The 21056-nt window shown below is 41.9% G+C and overlaps 1 protein-coding gene across 1 annotated transcript in view; it reads left to right on the plus strand.

The window, feature by feature from the left end:
• Positions 1–18739, plus strand: part of KCNQ5 (potassium voltage-gated channel subfamily Q member 5) — a 463497-nt gene extending 444758 nt beyond the window's left edge. Inside the window, exons 11-13 of the mRNA XM_087438809.1 lie at positions 10782–10913; positions 12524–12650; positions 14373–18739. Coding sequence (XP_087294935.1) covers positions 10782–10913; positions 12524–12650; positions 14373–15335 — 1222 coding nt within the window. The 3' untranslated portion in view covers positions 15336–18739. The remainder of the gene's footprint in view (positions 1–10781; positions 10914–12523; positions 12651–14372) is intronic.
• Positions 18740–21056: the final 2317 nt, after the last annotated feature.

The raw sequence follows: 21056 nt of genomic DNA on the forward strand, positions 1-21056 counted from the left end.
TGGCAACAAGGACGTCACAAGTGACTGGAGAAAAATTCAATGGAGGCAGAAGAGTTTGAAGCCAGATTGTAAACACAATACTTTTTAAAATTATCTATCACAATCTTTCACTCTAATAAGAACATAGATGAGGTGTCAAGAATTTCTTGTAACTGGCAAAGACTCATCAACTTTTCTAAAATTGCTCAGATCTGATCACGGAGGAGGAGAACCACTGATGACAGGAGAGTTCTGAGGCGGGCGTGCAGATCAGGCCCTGCCGTAACCCCGGGTGCGTGAGGAGCTGTCCAGCTTCCTGCCCTGTGGTCTTCCTGTTCTGAAAGGCACACGCGTGACCATCCTTTGACCATCCCCTAAAACGCATTCTCCACTCTGAGTCCTTCGGACAAGAATACTCCACAAATAGAGAAGAAGAGACACAGGTTTACTCCTGGGGGTTTTGTCAAGTCTACAAGCTGTTTAGTCGTCACCAGTTCTTAGTTTTGCTCATAGCATGTCTGCTATTTTAGACAAGGTGACGAGTCTTTGTTTGCAAGTCACTGCGAAGGCATTCTGGACAGCCACCTCTGTGACATGTTACAGTAAAGGATGCTGCTGGAAGATTGTTTTATGGATCACTGAGCACATACTTTTAAAATCAGCTAATATGTTCCCTGGAATTCTTTCTTTTTGTTTCTGTTTTGAAGATAATTGTGGACACATTTTGCTCTGAGGCTGCGTTAAACTAGTGTTTTCACTGCAGAGGCACTTACTTTGCAGCATCTAATTTTTAAGCTTTTATTTGGTTATAGTTTAAACTGAATCTCCTATTCTTTGCCATGATTAAAAATATTCAAGAGCAATCAACATATATGGGCACTTTATTTATTTACTTATTCATTTCACACTTTAAAGTTTACGTGGGTTTTATGCTCTCAGGAAAATAAAATTCCCAAATTTAGTTACCGTATCAGTGTTCACAAAGTCCTTGGCGGAAAGGTAACCATTTGCAGACCTGCTTAGGTTTTACCGCTCTTGTCTCCTTAAAAGAAAACCCAACAAAATGTGCAGGAGAGCCTTCTAGATCCTGGATGTAACACACAATGACAACCAGCCTGAGAAGAACGACCTTGCTCCTGCTGGTGGCAACCATGTGGCCACGGAACTTTCCTGAGTGGGGTACCTACTTGCCCTGCAGTAGGACATACATAGACTGCATACAGATGGAGCTAATTTACATGGAACTTTCCTGAGTAGGGTACCTGCTTGCCCTGCAGTAGGACATATGTAGACTGCAAAAGGGTGGAGCTAATTTCCCTGTCTCTATCAAGAGTGGAAAGCCAGAAAATGGGGCTGGTCAGTGCCTCCAGGAACTCGGGGGTTCCGTAGTCACTGGCTAGTGGCGCAATCTGAGATGAAAGAAGGATGGAGGAGTCTGGGACAGACAACTCTATAACTAGCTTTGAAGGGTTGTCAGAGTCTAAATACTGTATATGCAAATGCAAATCTGTATTACTGAATCACGTTTATGTATTAACCAGAAAATAACATCAATAAGTCATCCAAGCAAGTAATACACAGTAATACACATGCCTTCAATAGTGACCCGAATTATTGAGCTCCCTAATTCTAGTTGTTTCCTGAATTTGCACTGTGATCAACACCATCCCTTGAACAATCTCTAAAAGGCGAGTGAGGGCTCCCTTGGGAGAGATTCAGTGATCAAAAGGCTCTGGGTCACCTCAAGAATGAGCCCTAGGACCCCTTACCAGGCAGATAGATGCCATGTTTCTCACAGAGTCAGAAATCAGGGGATAGAATTTTCCAAACTGAGAAAGGGGAGATATGGAATGCATGTCAGGTCAGTAAAGCAAATCAACCCAAGTAGCCAACATAAAGTAAGTAGCAGGGTGAGGAGGAGAAACACATATCCACATCAAAAGCATAAGATCTGGGAACATAGGGGGCCATTTCTGCAGCCTTGAGAAATTTGGCAATATACCTGCAGAGGGGTGCAGAGTGGGTAAAGGACTGTCATCTCCCCCAGAATCGTGTCCTATCACCTCTACCAATCTGGGTTAAACTCTCCTCTTCTGTACTCCCACATCAACCTGTGCTTCCCACCACCTTCCATCCAGAAAGTGGATTATGACTGTCTGCCTGCTTTGTCTTTCTGTGCTACAGACTGGAAGCGCTCAAACTTCAGGGTTTCTGTCTTCTTCTATGTATGCCCGGGCTTCTAGCACGGAGCCTGGCACATAGTAGGCACTCAGTAAATGTCTCAGGGGTGAGTGAGTGAGTGAATTCTTGAGTCCCACTTGTCAGGTATGCCCTTGGCGTTGCATGGGGAAGCAGCCACACTGAGTTCATCTGAAGAGCTCCAGGTTCCAGCAGATGAGGCTCTCGACTCCTATCAGAGCTCCTGGCACAGCGGCTGTTGCTTTCCACCAGGACTGCAGAGAGGATGCGAGCGGAGACCAAGTGATCACTGGGGCTTCCTCAACTCTGCCAGCTCCTCTCGGCAGTCAGTGTTCCTCAGCACCGCTGTAGGTGCTTGACGAATACTTCTTCAAAGAATGAATGAATCAATTACCTGGCACTTTGTAAAACTCATGGAATTTAACTATTTCTTGCATGAAACTTCAGGCTTCATTCAGGGAAGGGGGGCAGGAAGCATTTGGGTTCTGACTAGAGGTCTGACTCCAAGGCACACGGACCCTCTGCCTCATGGGAATGATTTGTGGGACTTTGAAGAGTTGGGCAAAACCCACCATCACTTCTTTGTGTGGGGGCAGGGGGTGTTGGGACCATTCTCCCCCACAACGGTCCCGACCCCACCTTCATTTCAGTATTCCCAACCTGGGCTGCACGTTAGAATCGCCTGAGGAGTTTTATAAAATCTCTGGACCACACCCTGGGTCAATTAAAATGGAATTTCTGGAGGTGGGACCCAGGCGTCAGCCTTTTTTAAAGCTCCCCAGCTGATCCCAAGAAGCAGCCAAGCTTGCGAAGAACTGCTCTCTACAGCAAGCAGACTGCCTCTGCAGTTCCCCAGTGATAAGCCTCTCTGCCCCACACAGTTTGGCTGGTGGCAGCCTGTCCCTCTGTGTAGGGAAGCTGTCGCTGCCCTCCTGTTTCCTGTGGTTCTTGTCTCTGCGTAACCATGTGCAGTGTTTTTACCCTAATTCAGAGGACGGCAGCAAGACTTCTCTGCAAGATTGTGTAACTCATGGCAGCACAACAAATGCACCCACGTCTCCTCACAAGTGCACATGTGTCTATGTGTATATATAGATACATCCCACCAGAGTTCAACTGTGCTTCAGTTACTTCTGCTCGGAAAATCGTGTGAGCAGACTTCCTTCTGGGTCAAGACCAGGCTCCAGTGCAGGTTTGTGACAAGTCTTTTCCCCCCTCTAGTGGTTCTGCTTGGGTGTGTCAGCTTGTGCAGTAGGCTCCTCCTCTTGGACCCCACGGCATTAAGGAGACTGGCTTTAGGCTTTTTTCCCTCTGTTATCAGCTCTGACATCTTTTCTCCTGAAGAAAAGAGGCCTGTGAGAGTATGACTTACTTCTCAGCCGTTGTTGGTTCTCCAGATGACCTTCCAACAACACCAGTAAGAAAGGAAAGTTGGATTGAACACCTACTGTGTGCCAGGCACATGTGAGTGAAAAGAGCCAAAGTATCTTTTCTGTTGTTGTTATTTTGTGTTAAAGTATTGACAATAGTAGAACATTGTCACTAAGAGCCCAGCACAGGAGCTATGCTGGTTCAAATCCCAGTTCTACACTTACCAGCAGTATAACCTCAGGCAAGTTATTTAACCTCTCTGTGCCTCAATTTCCTTGTCTGCCAAGTGGAGACGACAGTAGCACCCTTCTCACAGGGCTATGCTGTGAAATGCTACCTGCATTATCGTCATTAAGTGTATTTTAAAGGTCCTAATTTTACTCTGGAGTGATTTACTCAAACATTCCTTGCTACCAGGCAATACATAGGTCGTATTAAACTTCTTTTATAAGCGTGCAAGAAACCACAGAATTCTGCCTCTTTTCCTCAGGCCAGTTCACAGGATTTCATTTATTCCTGGCCTTAAGGCATTTCCTCACTGTTCTTCTTATCTAGTCCAGGGGTCAGCAAACTACAGTGGGGAGCCAAAATCCAACCTGATGCTTGTTTTTGTAAATAAAGTGTTATTGGAACATATTTACACTCATTTGTTTATATATTGCTATTTTGCTCCCATGCTACAATGGCAGAGTTCAGTGGCTTCAACAGAGACCATACGACCCATAAAGCATAAAATATTTATTATCTGGCCCTTTACAGAAAAAAATGTACATCTCTTGAGTCCCACTGGATGTACGCCCAGCCACATTTGGAGAGTGGAAATCCATCCGTTCAGGCTAGCCCATGCAAGAGCCAAGATGTGAAATCAGTGTTCACCCTTCCACCTGCCAACCCAGGACTCCTCCAACCTCCAGCTCACCATTCGTCCCCTTCACCTTGTAGTTAAAAATCTTAGTATGTAAAATGCAATACTCTTGGAGAAAAAAAAAAAATTGAAGAATTGAAAGACCTTTTAAATTCATAGTCTGATAGCTACTTTTGGACATTTTCCTCAATTATCAGCACCCTCCCATCTTTCTTGAGGTCTAGAATTATTCTCAAAGGCTGATCGTGTAGTTGTTTGCTGATGATACCAACTGAGAAATATGCATTTAAAGCAACACTGACAACTACACTGAGACTGATGTGTATGTCCTACAGCTGTGGCAGAGGAAACAGAGGGCCCTTGAATCTGTGATAAAAGGGAAGACATTACAATTATTGGGGGTGGGGACCCCAGCTTAGCCATGGACTGATTCCTGTAGGGGACCCTCTGAGAATGAAGGGGGCCAAGTTCAAGGGCAGAGTGCATCCTGAGCATGGGATCCCCTCTTGGAAAATGGAGATGGAGACGGGTCAAATAGACTAATGTGGCCTCAGATTTACTTGTGTGAGAGTGTAAGAGAGCATGGGAAATAGGAGGAGGTCAGTAGACAGCCTAGACGTGCTCCTTAACCTTTAGGAATTTTCCTGCCCGGGACTCACACTGTGATACTAGCTTAGTGGAGTGGTAGAAACACAGGCCTTGGCATCAGCAGTAACCTGCCCTTACTAGTTGTCAGAACTTGGACAGGTTATTCAACCTCCTGAGCTTTCACTTGACCCAAATATCAAAGGTGGAAAATTCTTGGAGTTTTAAGTTGACATGATACAGGTAAAGTGCTTAGCCTGGCGCCAGCCATCCAGCAAGGGCACGATTGGAAACCCGTTCAGCAGGAAGCTGAGGAGGCGAGACCTGCGTCTTGCTCATCATCACGTCCCCATGACCCAGCTCTGCGTCCAGCTGATGGAAACTGGGCGCTCGGGTGAAGTTCATTGCGTTGTGGAGAGAGAAGCAGTTTTAGCCATCCCAGTGACAACCAGAGAACCAAGGAAACGCTGCAGGGGTCAGAGATGACAAGACTGACTAGTCAGAGATGCTTTCCTGGGTTCAGCTTAGTCTCTCAAGTTTCCCACTCTCCACCTTCTGATTTCAACCATCATGTCCAGTCCCTGAAGAAGTGAGAGGGGACTGGTGGAAGGAGGGAGGGGGCTGAGGTAACTGAGACATAAACATGTTGGATCACCTGACCCTGATGACAAAGGGTCTTCCCTTGAAAAGGGTCATCACGTGACGGAAAGGGTCAGAGCCCCAGGAGCGTGCCTCCCATCTGCTCCCCCTCAGGGCAAGCCTGCCACACGTGACTTATGCAGTCTCTTAGGAACAGAAAGCTACAGTTCCATTCTTTTTAGACATTAACCACATGTTTTCTACCCTGTTTTCTTGATGGTCCTGTGATACTATAACGTTCATTCAGCCGACACAGTTGCTATTCCAACGAGCTCTTCCACTCCCCGCCCTGGACAATTTCATTTTGCTGTCAGCTTTCTCATTACATTTGGTACTTACTGGGTTACAGTATGATGTATTCCTCCACTTTCAATGTTTCAGCCTTTCTCCTAACTTTCTCCTAATGGTATCTTATCATTTGTGACTTAGTTGCTTTGTGAGATCCTAATCACATTAGTAATCTAAGGAAAAAGCATATTATATTCTCACAATTTTCAAAAGCAGTTCTATTTAAATGACTCTTTTCTGGGCCAGGCAGGGTCTTGACTATTAATGGACGAATATTTATTTTACTTTAGAAAGTTTTTTGTATTCGTGAAAGAGAGTCAAATCTTCTGCTCTCCCTGAAATGTGCCTCAAGAACTCAGATCTATCCTAAGGCACTTTTTTTAGAAGACCTCTATAAGAGGCTGCCTTGTCACAGAACAACACAAACAGCTCTGAACAACTGCAGTAGCTGGTTCTTCATTTCTTCAGCAAGCATTTACTGAACTTCTACTACTTGCCAGAGATTGTGGGAGAGGCTAGGGTAAAACACACAGTCTCTGATGTCAATAAATTCCAGTGAGTGAAATACAATGCTGCAGGTTTGGCGACATGAAGTGCATTTGAGAGCACAGAGCAAGATCATCTAATTCTGTGGGGGTGGTCAGGAAAGATTTCCTAGTCGATGCTTAACCTGAATCTGGAACAGTTAGCATTTTAGGTGGAATGCCAAGACAGAATCCTGAGAAACGAGAACTTTGTAACAAGAAAATCCAGAAGGGCTAGGTGTGGGCTGCACCAAGGAATGGATAGAGATGCTCATCTGGGGAGAAAAGGCGAGGCTGTCTCCATCCGATGCCCTCCTCCCTCTCCACCCAGTCTCCTTGGTGGAGCTTCTAGACAAACAAACCTTTTGTGTTCATTCAATTCTGTGCCAAGTGTTGGGTTTTCAAGGGGAAAAGACCTAACTCTGCGTTCAAGGACCTCATACAATCTGGTAGAGGAGGCTAATATATAAGCAAATAATTACAATGTGTATTATGTACTAAAATAGAGGATAATAGATAAGTGATTAACTGCTTTGGAAGGATCACAGATATTTCCATAAAAGAAGTGACTCCTAAAAGACTCATAAAAGGGCTGAGTCTTAAAGATACAGTAGGATTTCAGGAAGAGGAAATAGCGTATGCAAATAATTTAAGTATACAATTGATTGAATGATGTTTTTGTGGACTTGCAAATATTTTATTGTTGCTGGAACCTCAGGTTCCAAGGAGGAAGTGGAAAGGGATGAGGTGAGAGAAGTAGACAGAGGCCAGTCCGTAAACAGCCTTACAGGATGTGCTAAGGAATTTGATGTTTACCGATAGGCCATGGAAAACCAATGACGGATTTTTGGGGGGTGGTAATATGGTCTCATTTGCATTTTGAAAGGCATATTCTTTCTAAGGCTGCAGTGGTACAGACAGAAAGGAGGGGACGGCTTTGAGAGCTATTGGTATCTTCTTGTTCTGCCCTTAGCAAAAGCTAAATGACTGTCACCATCCTTTATATAAATTATTGATGTCAAAAATACTTCTGCTTTTAAATACTTCCTTCACATTTATAAAACATATTACCTGAGGTAGAATTTTTATATCTCACTTCAGGTATCTTCAATGTTTTTGTTTTCAACCCACAACAAACCCAATTAAGAAAATCTATTTGATCTCCATCTTAGGAAACATAATCCTTAACAGATAACACGGTTTTATACACACAGTAATACACTGGTAAACACTTAACAACCAGATCTCCTGGTGGGGAAAGCCCTGATATGTGGGGTTGGTCAATTTCCATGGTGCAAGTACACCTACCATCGCTGATTTCAAGCTATCAATGTCACGTCACTTAGCAAGAAGTTGGCAAGAGATGTACAATATGACATTATCAGATAATATTTCCACCATACAGATACGATAGTGTATATAACTCAAGAACATGGAGAGTAACATGTAGTAAAATAATTAGGAAGTGATGAGTTTTGAGTATGTATTAACTTTATTTTTAATATGATTTATTTTATTTTAATTTTATATAGTTTTTAATAATGGCTGTGTTTAACAACAAGCAAAATTCCAAATATGTAACATCAGCCCTTCAGAGTCAATACAAATCTGCTCCAACCCATCACTGCCTATTCTTCTCTTTTCCAAATAATTGAAATTATATTTATTAATCCAATTTTCACTGTTTCACATGAAAGTGGAAAAATCTGTAAGTAAAATACTGGAGGGAAAGCAATACCACTTGAGGAGTGATGTGATGTGTAAAATAAATGGTAAGCCTGTTAAGAATTTTCATGTCTATTCTGCTTTGCATACTTATTATCATATGACCATACTGAAATAAACAAAAGATGACCAGTGTCCTGTTTAATATTGATTGATCAAATTATAAAACATGGATTTTCTTTTCATTTGTCTAGCTTATATAGTAAATTATTTAAATGAAAATGAGATTGTTTAAAGACTGCATAAAATATGACTGAGTGAGAGCTAGAGTGTAATATTGTCTATTGAATGTCTTCAAATTGTTCCTTCTCTTAAAATATTCGTGAAAAGAAAAGAGAAAAGCAATGTGCAGCTTTGAAACAAGTTACCATAGACAACTCACACAACCTCTACAAAGAAACAAGGGCAGGTCCCCGTTAGTGCAAAACAGGCCATTCAGTTTGGAGGCACATGGGTCCCCCTCTGGGCTGACCGGCCACCAGCCACAGACACCTGAGCTTCAGCCAGTGGGAACACACTCACTTGTGCCAAAGCTTGCCCTCTGCGTGTAGGGTGGTTTCCACCACCACGGGGAAGATCCAGTCAAACTTCCAAATCCCTCAACTGCTGCCATGGGAAACCGGGAGGTGACGTGGATGAGAACCAGACAGATTTGGGTGGGATCTTGGCTTTGCTTCATACTGGTTGCTTGTTTTGGGGCAAATCACTTAAGTTCTTGGAACCTCAGTTTCCCTAAATATAAAAGGGAGATAAGAATATCTTAAGTGCTGAAGATAAGAACATAAAGTACTTCACACAACAAGTGGCAATAATATTGAAAATGCAAACAATGACAACCAGAACACCACCCAGGAATGTGATAGTTTTCCTTTCTTCCTGCCCACCCAGGCACCGTGGGCTACTCTGAAGATAAGCAAAGAAGGGGTCTGGCTTTTAGGTTAGTTTTTCTTGTGATTGCATTCTTCATATTACCTGGCTTAGAGGAATTCATCTTTTTCTGTTTCTTTTCTTCGTCCTCTTATTCAACAAATATTTCTTTCCACTGTGGATCAGGAAAGTGCCGAACTCTGAGCACCGTGTGGAGGAGGAACAGCGGGAGCAGCAGTCGTGGTGGACGTGGTGGTTGTGACAACAGCTAATGTCTATTAAGCACTGACTGTTGACTAAAAGAGACCCGTCCCTGCCTCCTTGTAGCCAACAATCTCCTGTGGGGAAAGACATGTTTTAAAAGTAATCACTCAGGGCCAAAACTTTCACAGGATACCTATTTTACTATTTTTTTCTCAGTTTTTCAATATGAGAGATTGAACCCCAATATAACCTAAATTCTGGTAAACAAATTTAGAACCAAAGCTAGATACTAAGAGGTTAAATTAAAACACAGATTTCCTTTACTTTCTGCTGAATAACTTTGCTTAAATGTCCTTGCAAACAAAAAAACACACAAAAAGATCTGTCCTGAATAAAGAAGAGACAGGTGCAGAAAATGTGGTAGAGAAAGGGAGTAAGAATATTATGGATAAATGATTAAGGAATAATTAGGATACAATTAATTTGAAGTTAATAATACAATTACAAGACAGAGTTTGGGGCTTTTTAACTGATAAACCAACTTGGATTCCTTGCAATCAGCTATCACTTAGGATAAGTAATGAGTATTTTCTTTTTAAACTCTACATTTGTTCCTAATTCTCCCACTTTCTACTAAGGACAATAAATTTTAGTTCATAGAGCTGATTCCCAGCTTGGGATCCATGAGTGTGATAATGGGAGTCTGTGAGCCATTTCATAGTGAAAAACTGCCAACAGCTTTAACATGTACCTGCAATAAGGCTGCACAGACTCATTAAAATGTTATGCTTCTTCGTTTTCTCCAGAAACTATATCAAGTTATCTCAGTGACTGGTTATCACAGGCAGCTTAGCTATTTATGGCATCATGGGATTTATTGATGAAATATTGTTTTTAAACATGGGATACATGTTGGGGGAGGCACCATAATAAGAGACCTCTGGTTATGAAAACTTAGACATCCAGCTGAGTTGTTGAGTGTGTCCTACTTGAAACAAAAGGAACTTGGCTAGCTAAGCGAGCATCATTCCACAGAAATAATTATTGAAATGAAATTTTCATTAATTTTTATACAAATGTATATTTCTCTAGAGAGAATAAGAGAGTTTTGCAGATACATCTGCATCTCAAACATGCGTCTATTGCATAAAAGACCATTTTAACAACTTTTATATTTTTTAAGAGATGCAATTACTAGGTATTGTATCTTGGATTTTTGGGGTCACATGGAAAAGATAGAATTGCACCTTGACTTTCATTTTAATTCAGGGTTTCAACGGACATTAAAAAGGTGCAACATTTAGTACTTAGTCTCTTTTTTTAGCATGTTTTCCACTCTTGAGGTGTCCTGACATGAGGTATTCTTAAATTGTCCACTATAATCTCAGGATTTTATATTGCCTTTCTGTAGGACCCTGAGATAATTTGATGCATGACTTTTTCCCCCAGAGTTTCCTATATTTAATAGTAAGCTATTTGAGTAACTTCTTTTATCAAAGTTATAAAGATTAATATCTAATATATTTCTCTTACAGAATTATGAAATTTCATGTTGCAAAACGCAAGTTTAAGGAAACATTACGCCCATATGATGTAAAAGATGTGATTGAACAATACTCTGCTGGTCATCTGGACATGTTGTGTAGAATTAAAAGCCTTCAAACACGGTAAACAATGAAAATGTTATTTGTTGTAAAGGACTAAGCATAGAAACTATCATGGAGGAACTTCTCTGTAGTAAACTCTTGAGTTCCATATTTTTAATTCACTTTTAGTGGAGAATTGGACTTGCTTTTAACATAGATTTTATTTAAGGATGTAAATCAGGCATTAAAAGCCTCCAACTATAGAGTGTTCAGTTTCCTCATCTGTAAACATGGGGATAATGTTAGCACTTGCCTCACAGGCCTGTCGTGAGTCCTGAGTTCATGCACCTGAGCTAGGTGCTCAGTGAATCTCAATGGTTGTTGCTGGTGCATCTGAACGACTGCTGCTGCTGCTGCTCCCATTGTTCTCTAAGTCCTAACCATCCTCAGGAACAAGCTAGTCTCCCTCCTTCAGTAAACTTGACCTGACTACAGGCCCATGAAGGTAGACCTTTCCCTTCCCTGCAGTGTCAGTCTCCTGCAGAGCACAGAGCACTCACAGCCTTGGCATGCTGCGCCAGTCAGGACAGAAAAGCTGGCATGGCCCTGTGTTGTTTCCTGTTCTCACGGCTCTAGACTAAGATGAGGTCTTTCCTTCCACTCATGTACGTGCTGGATGTGCACTGTCTTTCCAGTGAGCATCTGACTGAGTGATTAAAGAAATGAGTGAGCCTTAAACCTTTGTTTACATGCCCACAGCACACTTAGCCCAGTGTGAAGCTTATACTAGGCCCTTATTAAAGCACCTATTGATCAGTTATAGAAATCTCAATTTGTTCATTCATTCAGCAGATGATTATTGAGCCTGTAATGTGTGCCACACACTGTGGACATCTAGAAATTAATAAAATAAAGGCCCAGTCCTTGTAGAGCTTACAGTTTAATAGATTAGATGTCATGGCAGAAGGTAGCCACTCCTTGTATTTCTATGCAGACAAAGTAAACTGGAAAGTTGAGTCAATATTCCTGATAATTCAGTTCTAAAACACACAAAAAAGGAGAAAGTAATTCCCATTTAGGCTGATCAAATCTCCTTCGAAATTGTTTTAACTCATCCTGTGGTCATGTTACAATCTCTGCATAGGTGGCTGGGGTCTTCCAAGTCCTTTAATAGAAGGTTTACATAAAGTCAAAATACTATGGAATCTACAGAACTAATCTTGAGTTTCTAGCTCATGTAGTATATATTCTCCAACTAGAATTTCAAAGGACAGAGACATTCTTTTCTGCTTATCTCTCACATATCAGAAGTACAATAAATGTTCATTGAATAATCTGAACTATTAACGTGAAATAATCATAATTATGATTTTGTTATATTTTAAGTGGTTGAATTCAGGAAATTCCTGGTCAGAGATGGAAACAGAAGTTACTTTGTAGTTTAGGACAATTTTGCCTCCAGAAGATCTCCCATAAGTGATATCCTCATGCACCAGAAATGAGAAAATTAATCTCATGTGTAATTCACATGTTAAGAACATAAGTACATCAACTGGAATAAGTTCATTTTTCTGTTATCTTACATAAATTAAATATAATAGTATTTAATATTTCTTTTCAAAACACTTCATTCTGGCTTAGGGCAATCTCATCTTCAGCACTCATAATCAGATCTCCTCTTTCTCCTATAGTGTTGATCAAATTCTTGGAAAAGGGCAAATCACATCAGATAAGAAGAGCCGAGAGAAAATAACGGCAGAACATGAGCCCACAGATGACCTCAGTATGCTTGGCCGGGTGGTCAAGGTTGAAAAACAGGTACAACTCAACTAACTATCCCAGTTAACATTTTAGCCAGAATTTTTTTTTAATCAAAAGTGATTATAGACAGTTGGATGTTAAAATTTCCAATGTGTGTGTGGGGGAGGTGGGGGCTTGGTGGGGGGGGCGGGTTTCCCACACAATCAACAAACAATTCTCCAACATCAGCTGGGTCTCCCACAATTCAACTCAATTCTGAGACTATCTACCCAGATAGTGTCAGATCCCATAAGTTAAAGGTTCAGTCCCACCACGACCACTACAAGTTGTGAGCCAGTTGTGAGCCCAGGTTATTACCTGTGCTTCTGATCTACCCTCTGCAGATCTGAGATTCCCACGACCCCCTCCTTGGGTTCGATTAATTTGCTAGAGTGGCTCACAGAACTCAGGACACCTGTTTACTCAGTAGGTTACTCGTTTATTATGAAATGATGTAACTCAGGAACAGCCAGATAGAAGAGATGCACAGGGCAAGGTATGAGTAAAGGCCACGGAGCTTTCATGCCCTCTCCAGTCACACCACTCTCCCCAAATTTCCATGTGTTCACCAACGAAGGAATTCTTCAAATCCTATTCTTTTGGTATTTTGTGGAGGCTTTATTACATAGAGACAATTGATTAAATCATTGGCCGTTGGCAATTGATTCAACCTCCAGTCCCCTCTCCCCTTCTAGGAGGTCTAGGAGTGGGACTGAAAGTTCCAACCTTCTAATCACGTGATTGGTTCTCCTGGCAAGCAGACCTCATCCTTAGTTGCATTCCAATAGTCACCTTATTAACATGAATTGGCCTTCAAGCTTTCATCACTAAAGAAATTCCAAAAGTTTTGGGAGCTGCGAGCCAGGAACCATGGACAAAGACCAAATGTATATTTCTTCTTTATAAATCACAATGTTACAGACATATTTTAGTGATTAATATATTTAAAAAGTAATAAAATCAAGAAAGAGTGAATTAAATTAAATTTTCTTTGTGTGTAGACAGTGTTCTCTAAAACACTTGGAATTCCATATAAGGAATAGAAAATTTCATCTCATTAATTAGTACTTGAACTGGAAGCAACTATAGATTTTCAACAGTAAAATAACCAAGATCTGTTTTTCATTTGTGTTTTGGTTATTTTCATTTTCTCCCTTTTAGAAAAATATATCATTATAACTATGACGACAGATTGAATGTTTGTTAACCCTGAGGCTATAACTTCTCATACAAAGACAGTTTTCCAGAAATCAAATTCCTCCTCAATTTAATCATAAATATTCCAAGTATTAGTTCTGAAGCATGTTGTGCCTTTATTTTTAAATTCAGAATCACCTAGGTTGATATTTAAGGCCTTGATTTCATTGTAGACTGCGCTCCTTGCTAGACCGCAGTGAGCCCCAGAATCTCCTCAAGAAGAGGCCTAGGAAAGGGCCCTGCTTGCGCTGAGGAGTCTTGAAGTTGTGCTTGTATAGCGCTGATATGGCTTTGGAGAAAGTTGTGTCCATTTTAAAGAGTTGGAGGGCAGGGCTGCCAATGTCAAGGCCAAAGCACTGCTCTCCTCTTCCATCCTCCCTCAGCCCCACAACTGTTAGACGGTCCGTTCTAGGATGGTGCTAAGGGTCAGGATTGCTTTATACTTTATACTCCATATTTAACTGTATTGACACACCCTGACTTCATTTTTTAATTCTAGAAGCAAAGGTTATGTTCACATGTAACCATTTCCCCCGTTTTCAGGTACAGTCCATTGAGTCCAAGCTGGACTGTCTACTAGACATATACCAACAAGTCCTCCGGAAGGGCTCCTCCTCAGCCCTCGCTTTGGCCCCATTCCAGATCCCACCTTTTGAATGTGAACAGACATCTGACTATCAGAGCCCTGTGGATAGCAAAGATCTGTCCAGTTCTGCACAAAACAGTGGCTGCTTATCCAGATCAGCCAGTGCCAACATCTCCCGAGGCCTGCAGTTCATCCTCACCCCAAATGAGTTCAGTGCTCAGACTTTCTACGCGCTTAGCCCTACTATGCACAGTCAAGCAACACAGGTGCCAATGAGTCAAAGTGATGGCTCCACAGTGGCAGCCACCAACAACATTGCAAACCAAATAAATGTGGCACCCAAGCCAGCAGCCCCAACAACTTTACAGATCCCGCCTCCTCTCCCAGCCATCAAGCATCTGCCCAGGCCAGAGGCCCTGCACTCAAACCCTGCAGGCTTACAGGAAAGCATTTCTGATGTCACCACCTGCCTCGTTGCCTCCAAGGAAAATATTCAGGTTGCACAGTCAAATCTGACCAAGGACCGTTCTCTGAGGAAAAGCTTTGACATGGGAGGAGAAACTCTGTTGTCTGTCCGCCCCGCGGTGCCCAAGGACTTAGGCAAATCTTTGTCAGTACAAAACCTGATCAGGTCGACAGAGGAACTGAATACACAGCTTTCAGGGAGTGAGTCAAGCGGCTCCAGAGGCAGCCAAGATTTTTACCCCAAATGGAGGGAATCCAAATTGTTTATAACTGATGAAGAGGTGGGTCCTGAAGAGACGGAGACAGACACTTTTGACGCCGTGCCGCAGCCTGCCAGGGAAACTGCTTTTGCGTCAGATTCTCTAAGGACTGGAAGGTCACGATCATCTCAGAGCATTTGTAAAGCAGGAGACAGTACAGATGCCCTCAGCTTGCCTCATGTCAAACTGAAATAAGTTCCTCGTTTTCTTTCTAGGCATAGCAGTTCCTTTAGCCATTACATATCGTTGCATGAACTATTTTGAAAGCCCTGCTAAAAAGTTGAAATTGCAAGAATCAGGAAGAACGTGAAAGATAGTTTATAAGCCTGTTATCTTTTAATTGCATGAAAATGCATGTTTAGGGATGGCTGAAATTCCAAGGTACATCAACATTAACCACTCATTTAGTAATGTACCTTGAGTTAATATGTTGAGAAACCAAACACTGCTAATGCTATGAGGTGTATGAAAATGTGAAGATTAGGTTACTTAGAAGATCTGACTCTGTATTTTCAAATTATGGGAGTAAACACCTTCAAATTTCAGGCATTTCTACTGTGTGATTAAATACAAAATACATTTTCAAAATCAGGCCATAATGTGTATTTAAACACAATGGCTATCAACAGCTGCTAACAAGGTATCAAGTAAAGCAGAATTTGCAAATAACAGAAATGGCTGCTTATTTCAAGATACATGTGCCAACCTATTCCTATTCAGTCATTTTATTATTAATGTAATTTGAATGTCAATTTGTGTGCTTTTGGTGATTTAACGCTGTGGCAAACAACTTTGCACATCATTTTCATGTTGTTCTTTATGACGAGAATGTTCTTCAATTAGAAAATGTGCAAATAAAAGTTCAGGGCCAGTGGGGCAAATAGACTGACCATAGGACACGTGTGACTCCATGGAAACGTATTCCCTGCTGGCTGAGTCACCTGTATGAGTGGTCAGATTCCACACAAGCAGATGCCACCCGGCTCAGCAGAAGGCAGCAGGATGAGGCTGAGCTCTCTGCAGTGGCCCCCAGGCCCATCAGCACTGCCATGGAAGGGGAGTGTGAGAAGCTGGGGTACCGGCAGGATCCCAGGAATGAGACACATGAGGGAGACCGAGACGGGAAAGGCATGAGGAGATCCAGGCACAACCCCGGCAAGTAGGTGAAGTCAAAGAAAACGCCTCCCTCAAAGGGCAGCAGGAGGGAGACCACAAACCACAACAAAGAAGCTCGCTTCTCTAGAAAATGAAGATCACCAGGGAATTCAGCTACCTGTTCTTATTCATCCCTTATTCTTATATAGAAACAAAGAATTTTGCAAGGTATTTATTTTTTAATATGCCCTGAATGTTTTTTGCTATTGTGTAGCACGTTTTGCATATAAAAGGCTAAAACTAAACTTCCTTCACTTTTTATACTGTAGTGAACATTTTCTATTCTCCCCCAGAATGTTGCCCCAAATCTGAAATTATTGGTTTAGTTTCCCGGTATAAACATTTAGAGTTAGAAGCCAGATAACACTGGCAGGGTCTGCAAATCAAAACTCTTAATCATTTAGCATGGCAGCAAAAAGACCGAGGGAAACAAAATGAGAAATGCACTTTTACCAGAAAGCAGGCAGTGCTGACTCCTTGTCAGAAACCAGTCCAGCTGTCTCAGACCCTCAGAACTTCAGCCCAGGTAATTGCGTTGGAAAGGCAAGGAGAAGTGAGATAAACTCTAGCCACAGAGGACTTCAGAAAGGAAGAGTTTTTTTTTCCCTTGGCAGATAGTGCTACCTCCAGAAAACTTCTCTAGCAGCCAGGACGAATGAGCAGGCATTATCAATTGGCTATCCAAAGGAAGGAGGTGGCCCTGAGATCCACTAGTCCTCCCCAACTCTCTCCCCCAACTGACCTTCTCCATCCCTGACTTTCCTCCCACTTTTCCTCTCCATCAGCTGCTTCTCGATCCCTGCCACTACTCTGCTTCTGAACTTCAGCAGGTCTTAACCAGCCTTCAGCCTCAAGTAAACCACTTACCCACTCTACCTAAAATGTGCTTCTCAACCTTTTAGAATTCTTTTCCCTTTTGATAAACACTGAAATTTTGAAAACTTCCTCTTCTCACCCACCCTGGATTCTAGCACACTCGCCTGGAGTGTATCATTCAGAATCTTCTTGGCTGCTGGAGACACACAGAAGATAGAGTCTAAATGTTACACTCCAATTAAAAAAAATTTATCAAGCTGTTAAAGCAATTATTTTCATTTTTGAAATATAGAATTTTAGTAAATTATTAGATGCGATTTTTCATCCATCCATGTCTCCACTCAACCTAAAGTTGTGATACACCCTTCCGAGGAGGTTGCACACACACACACACACACACACACACGCACACGCATACTCCACCCCACTGACCTAAAGCCAGACACCTGCCATGCACTCGGCAGGCTCTCTTCAGATATTAGTCAAGGAGGAGGAAGGAGGCAGCAACTTTCAGGTAGCACTGATTCTTGGACATACTCTGTCCTGGGTTGAACCCCACTGGCAGCAGGAATTCTGAATGTACTGAGGACCTCTCCGTCGGCCTCTTTAGGCCTCAGACAGTTCATCCAGCATTGTGAAGACTGAAGATGTAGAAACAAAACCTAAATACATCACTGAGGTCTTAATCATAGCAAAATGTGATAAACTATGTTGTGAAAAACTTCTATACATTAAAGCCATGACCATTTGTGTCTATCTTACTCTAGCACAAAATTCTTGGATGTTAGTAGGTAGTCGTATTGTGTGAAACTGTAGGTTTCTGTCTGTTGTGTTATTCTCTGGAGTCAAGAGGGGCCTCCCATTTATACTTAGCAAAGTCCATTGTTAGTCCCCAATGGTGTCTTGAAGCACAATCTAACTGAGCGCTGAGTAGCCACATGCTTTCTCAGTTCAAGTTTGTCTGCCTTCTTCAATTTGCAGGGCTCGTCAAGCTAACACTTAATTGAAAACATCCCTTATATGAGGTTAACTAAAAAATTTTGCTATGTCTAATCTAAATGTTTGCATTCTGTTCAACTGAATTAATATCTGTAGGTTGCAAGTTTTGTTTAAAGTATGACAGTTTATTGAGTTTTTAAGTCTTTATCTCCTGTTCTAAGGTGCCTTTCTCACCTCCCGTTGACTCCGTGATTCTGAAAGTCCTTATTCTGCAGGTAAAACCAGTCTAATGGAAAGGAGGAGATCAGGCACAAAGTGACTAATTCTCATGCCTATTTGCAGAACAAAACTATAAGAAATGATGAAACACGATCAATTAAATTAATGGATCACTTCATTCAATCAGAGTAAAAAAATATGATAATATTAACATCTCCCCAGAAGCTGATTTTTTTGCCTTAAATGACATGGTTGTGTTTTCGTAAGAGAAACTTAATTTAATAAGATTACGTGCATTTAAGTGAGCAGTTCTAAAAGTCATGTATGACAATACAATTATCTGTTTCCCGAAAACAAATAAATCAGAACTATCATATCCATTTCAAGCTATCATTAAAATGTAATTTCCTTTGCTTTCTTTTACTGGGATTATTTGTTTTAAAGTAGAACATTAAAAATATGTCTGTAAACAGCTAGTGTGACTGTTTTTATCTAAAGGTAACTGGTTGGTAACTCACTCATCCCAGTCAACCAAACTGACCACACAGATTTTGAGCTGAAATATAAACACGATCTTTTTGCAATGTTGCTGAAGAAATCGTTGGTAATTTGGGGAGGGGAGGGAATTGCAAATGTTTTTGAGGGTATCATAGAATAATTAATTTGATATTATATCAAATATATATTTTGATATATATTTTATATATTTATATATATTAACATATATATTGTATTTTTTAGTTTGATATATCAAAACTCAGATACCAGTGCATATGAGCTTTGTGTTAACTATAATAAAAGGGTTTGCCAAACAAGTGATAAGAAGTGGGAACGAGGCAGGTACCCAGATGCTGCAGCCCCTGGACACTCAGACTGGCTACTTCTAGCACCTCTCCAGCTCTCCTCACCAGGGCAGGGCTTCTGCTCCAAAAGGGATCTTTTTCTTCTTCCCTAGAATATCACAGTCCTTCTGTTCCACTAGCGGTTTTGTGCTGTGTCCATGATTAATTCCAGTGGAATTATTTGGAAGGAGGCTCAGATGTGCGAAGTCCGGAATACAGAGCAACAAAGCCCTGACGGAGCCCAGGAGGAGGAAGGAGGGAGTGTTATCCGGAGATGACGTGAGAGGGCATCCCACCATGGCTCTAGTGGGATCCAACAGGGGTGTGTCTATTCTACTGCCTTCTAGAGAGTGAAAACAAATCATGTGTGGGACACGCTTGCTTGACCTGCTTGAAAGTGTAAACAGCTTCTAAACACCTTTAACCACTTGAGCACTGCCTCTGACCCCACCGTTTATACTCAAAACATACTTACAACAGTTATTCCACCCCAACCATTGATAAAAACAGGTTCCCAGACCTTGAAGTGGTCACGTTTAGTAGTCTGATTTTAACTGCTTCAAGAATCTGACATGAGTAAAAATTGTTTCTTTAAAAAAAATTTAAATTTTCATTAATTACAGCAAACTTCACCCTCTAGCCTACCTAATTCCAAATTATTGAGGTTTTTACTATTATTCAAAGCAGAAGTTTATCAGATATATTACATGCAAACTATAGATTTGTGCACTGTCCTGGAAGTCGCAGCCCCACAACACTGGTGAACGGTAAAATTTTCCAGTTCAAATAAATAAATAGAAAATCCAAAGGTATGTTGGAGTGATGTGTTTCTCTTTGCCCATTCACGTGATTCACTTCATTTCTGTCACTATTTTGGAGACTTCTTTCAGTCTGCTCTGCGCTAAGACAGACACCTAGTTCTGGCATTCCCATACACTGCCACAACACCCACGCTTCCAGATTTTCACCTGTTAACCTTTTTCTTATCTTTAGTGATGTTCATCTCACTCCATGATTTGCTTCTTCCTCTTTCCCTTCTTTGCCTACATTGGTGTGACTACTTTCTTGGATTGCCAATCCCTGCCTGCCCCTGTGACCCAAAGTAACTAGGTACTCACTCCTTCCCTTTGCTGTCACTCAGGGGCCACTGGCCCCCTGTAAGGCATGAAGACATCACAGCACACAGGTCAGAGATGGTCTCTTTGAAGCTCCTCCCCTGAGCCCTCTGGGCAATGCTCCAGCACCACCTCCTGTTACCAGAGCTGCTGACACGGGGTTTGGTGGTGGGAAACTCCTTGCCTTTAGGGAAGACATTCTTCTGCTCTGGACCCCCAAGGCCTTGCTTGTCCCACATCACCCCCTCCTTCCCTGTATCTGCAGCATCTCACTCCCACTCTTTCCCCCCTAAACATAAGTAAGCCTCTCCCATGTTACCAGCAACTCTTGAGAACCTTTCTTCTCTTACCTGAGTCTACATCTCACCTTCCCTTTAGAATCATTACTTGTAAATTACACAAGGTATTTCCGTTTCCACAGTATCCGCCCACCAACCAGCATGTGATAGTCAGACCCATGTCCACCCAGCACTACAGAAAAACTGCTCTACAAGTTCATCCATAACCTTCTAGAAGCTGATTCAATGGACACATTCAATCAGCATCCCTTTTGGCTTCTCTGTTGTTGACACTGCGACCACTTTTTCTCTTAAAACTGCTCTCTAGGGCCGGCCTCGTGGTGTAGGGGTCAAGTGCGCGCCATCCACTACTGGCGACCTGGGTTCGGATCCCGGGTGCGGACCGATGCACTGCTTCTCTGGCCATGCTGAGGCCGCGTCCCACATACAGCAACTAGAAGGATGTGCAACTATGACATACAACTATCTACTGGGACTTTGGGGGAAGAAAAGGAGGTGGCTTGGCAATAGATGTTAGCGCAGAGCCAATCT

The sequence above is a fragment of the Ceratotherium simum genome, chromosome 13 (assembly GCF_057802395.1).
Source record: "Ceratotherium simum simum isolate JZ-2026a chromosome 13, ASM5780239v1, whole genome shotgun sequence".
NCBI classification, from domain to species: domain Eukaryota; kingdom Metazoa; phylum Chordata; class Mammalia; order Perissodactyla; family Rhinocerotidae; genus Ceratotherium; species Ceratotherium simum.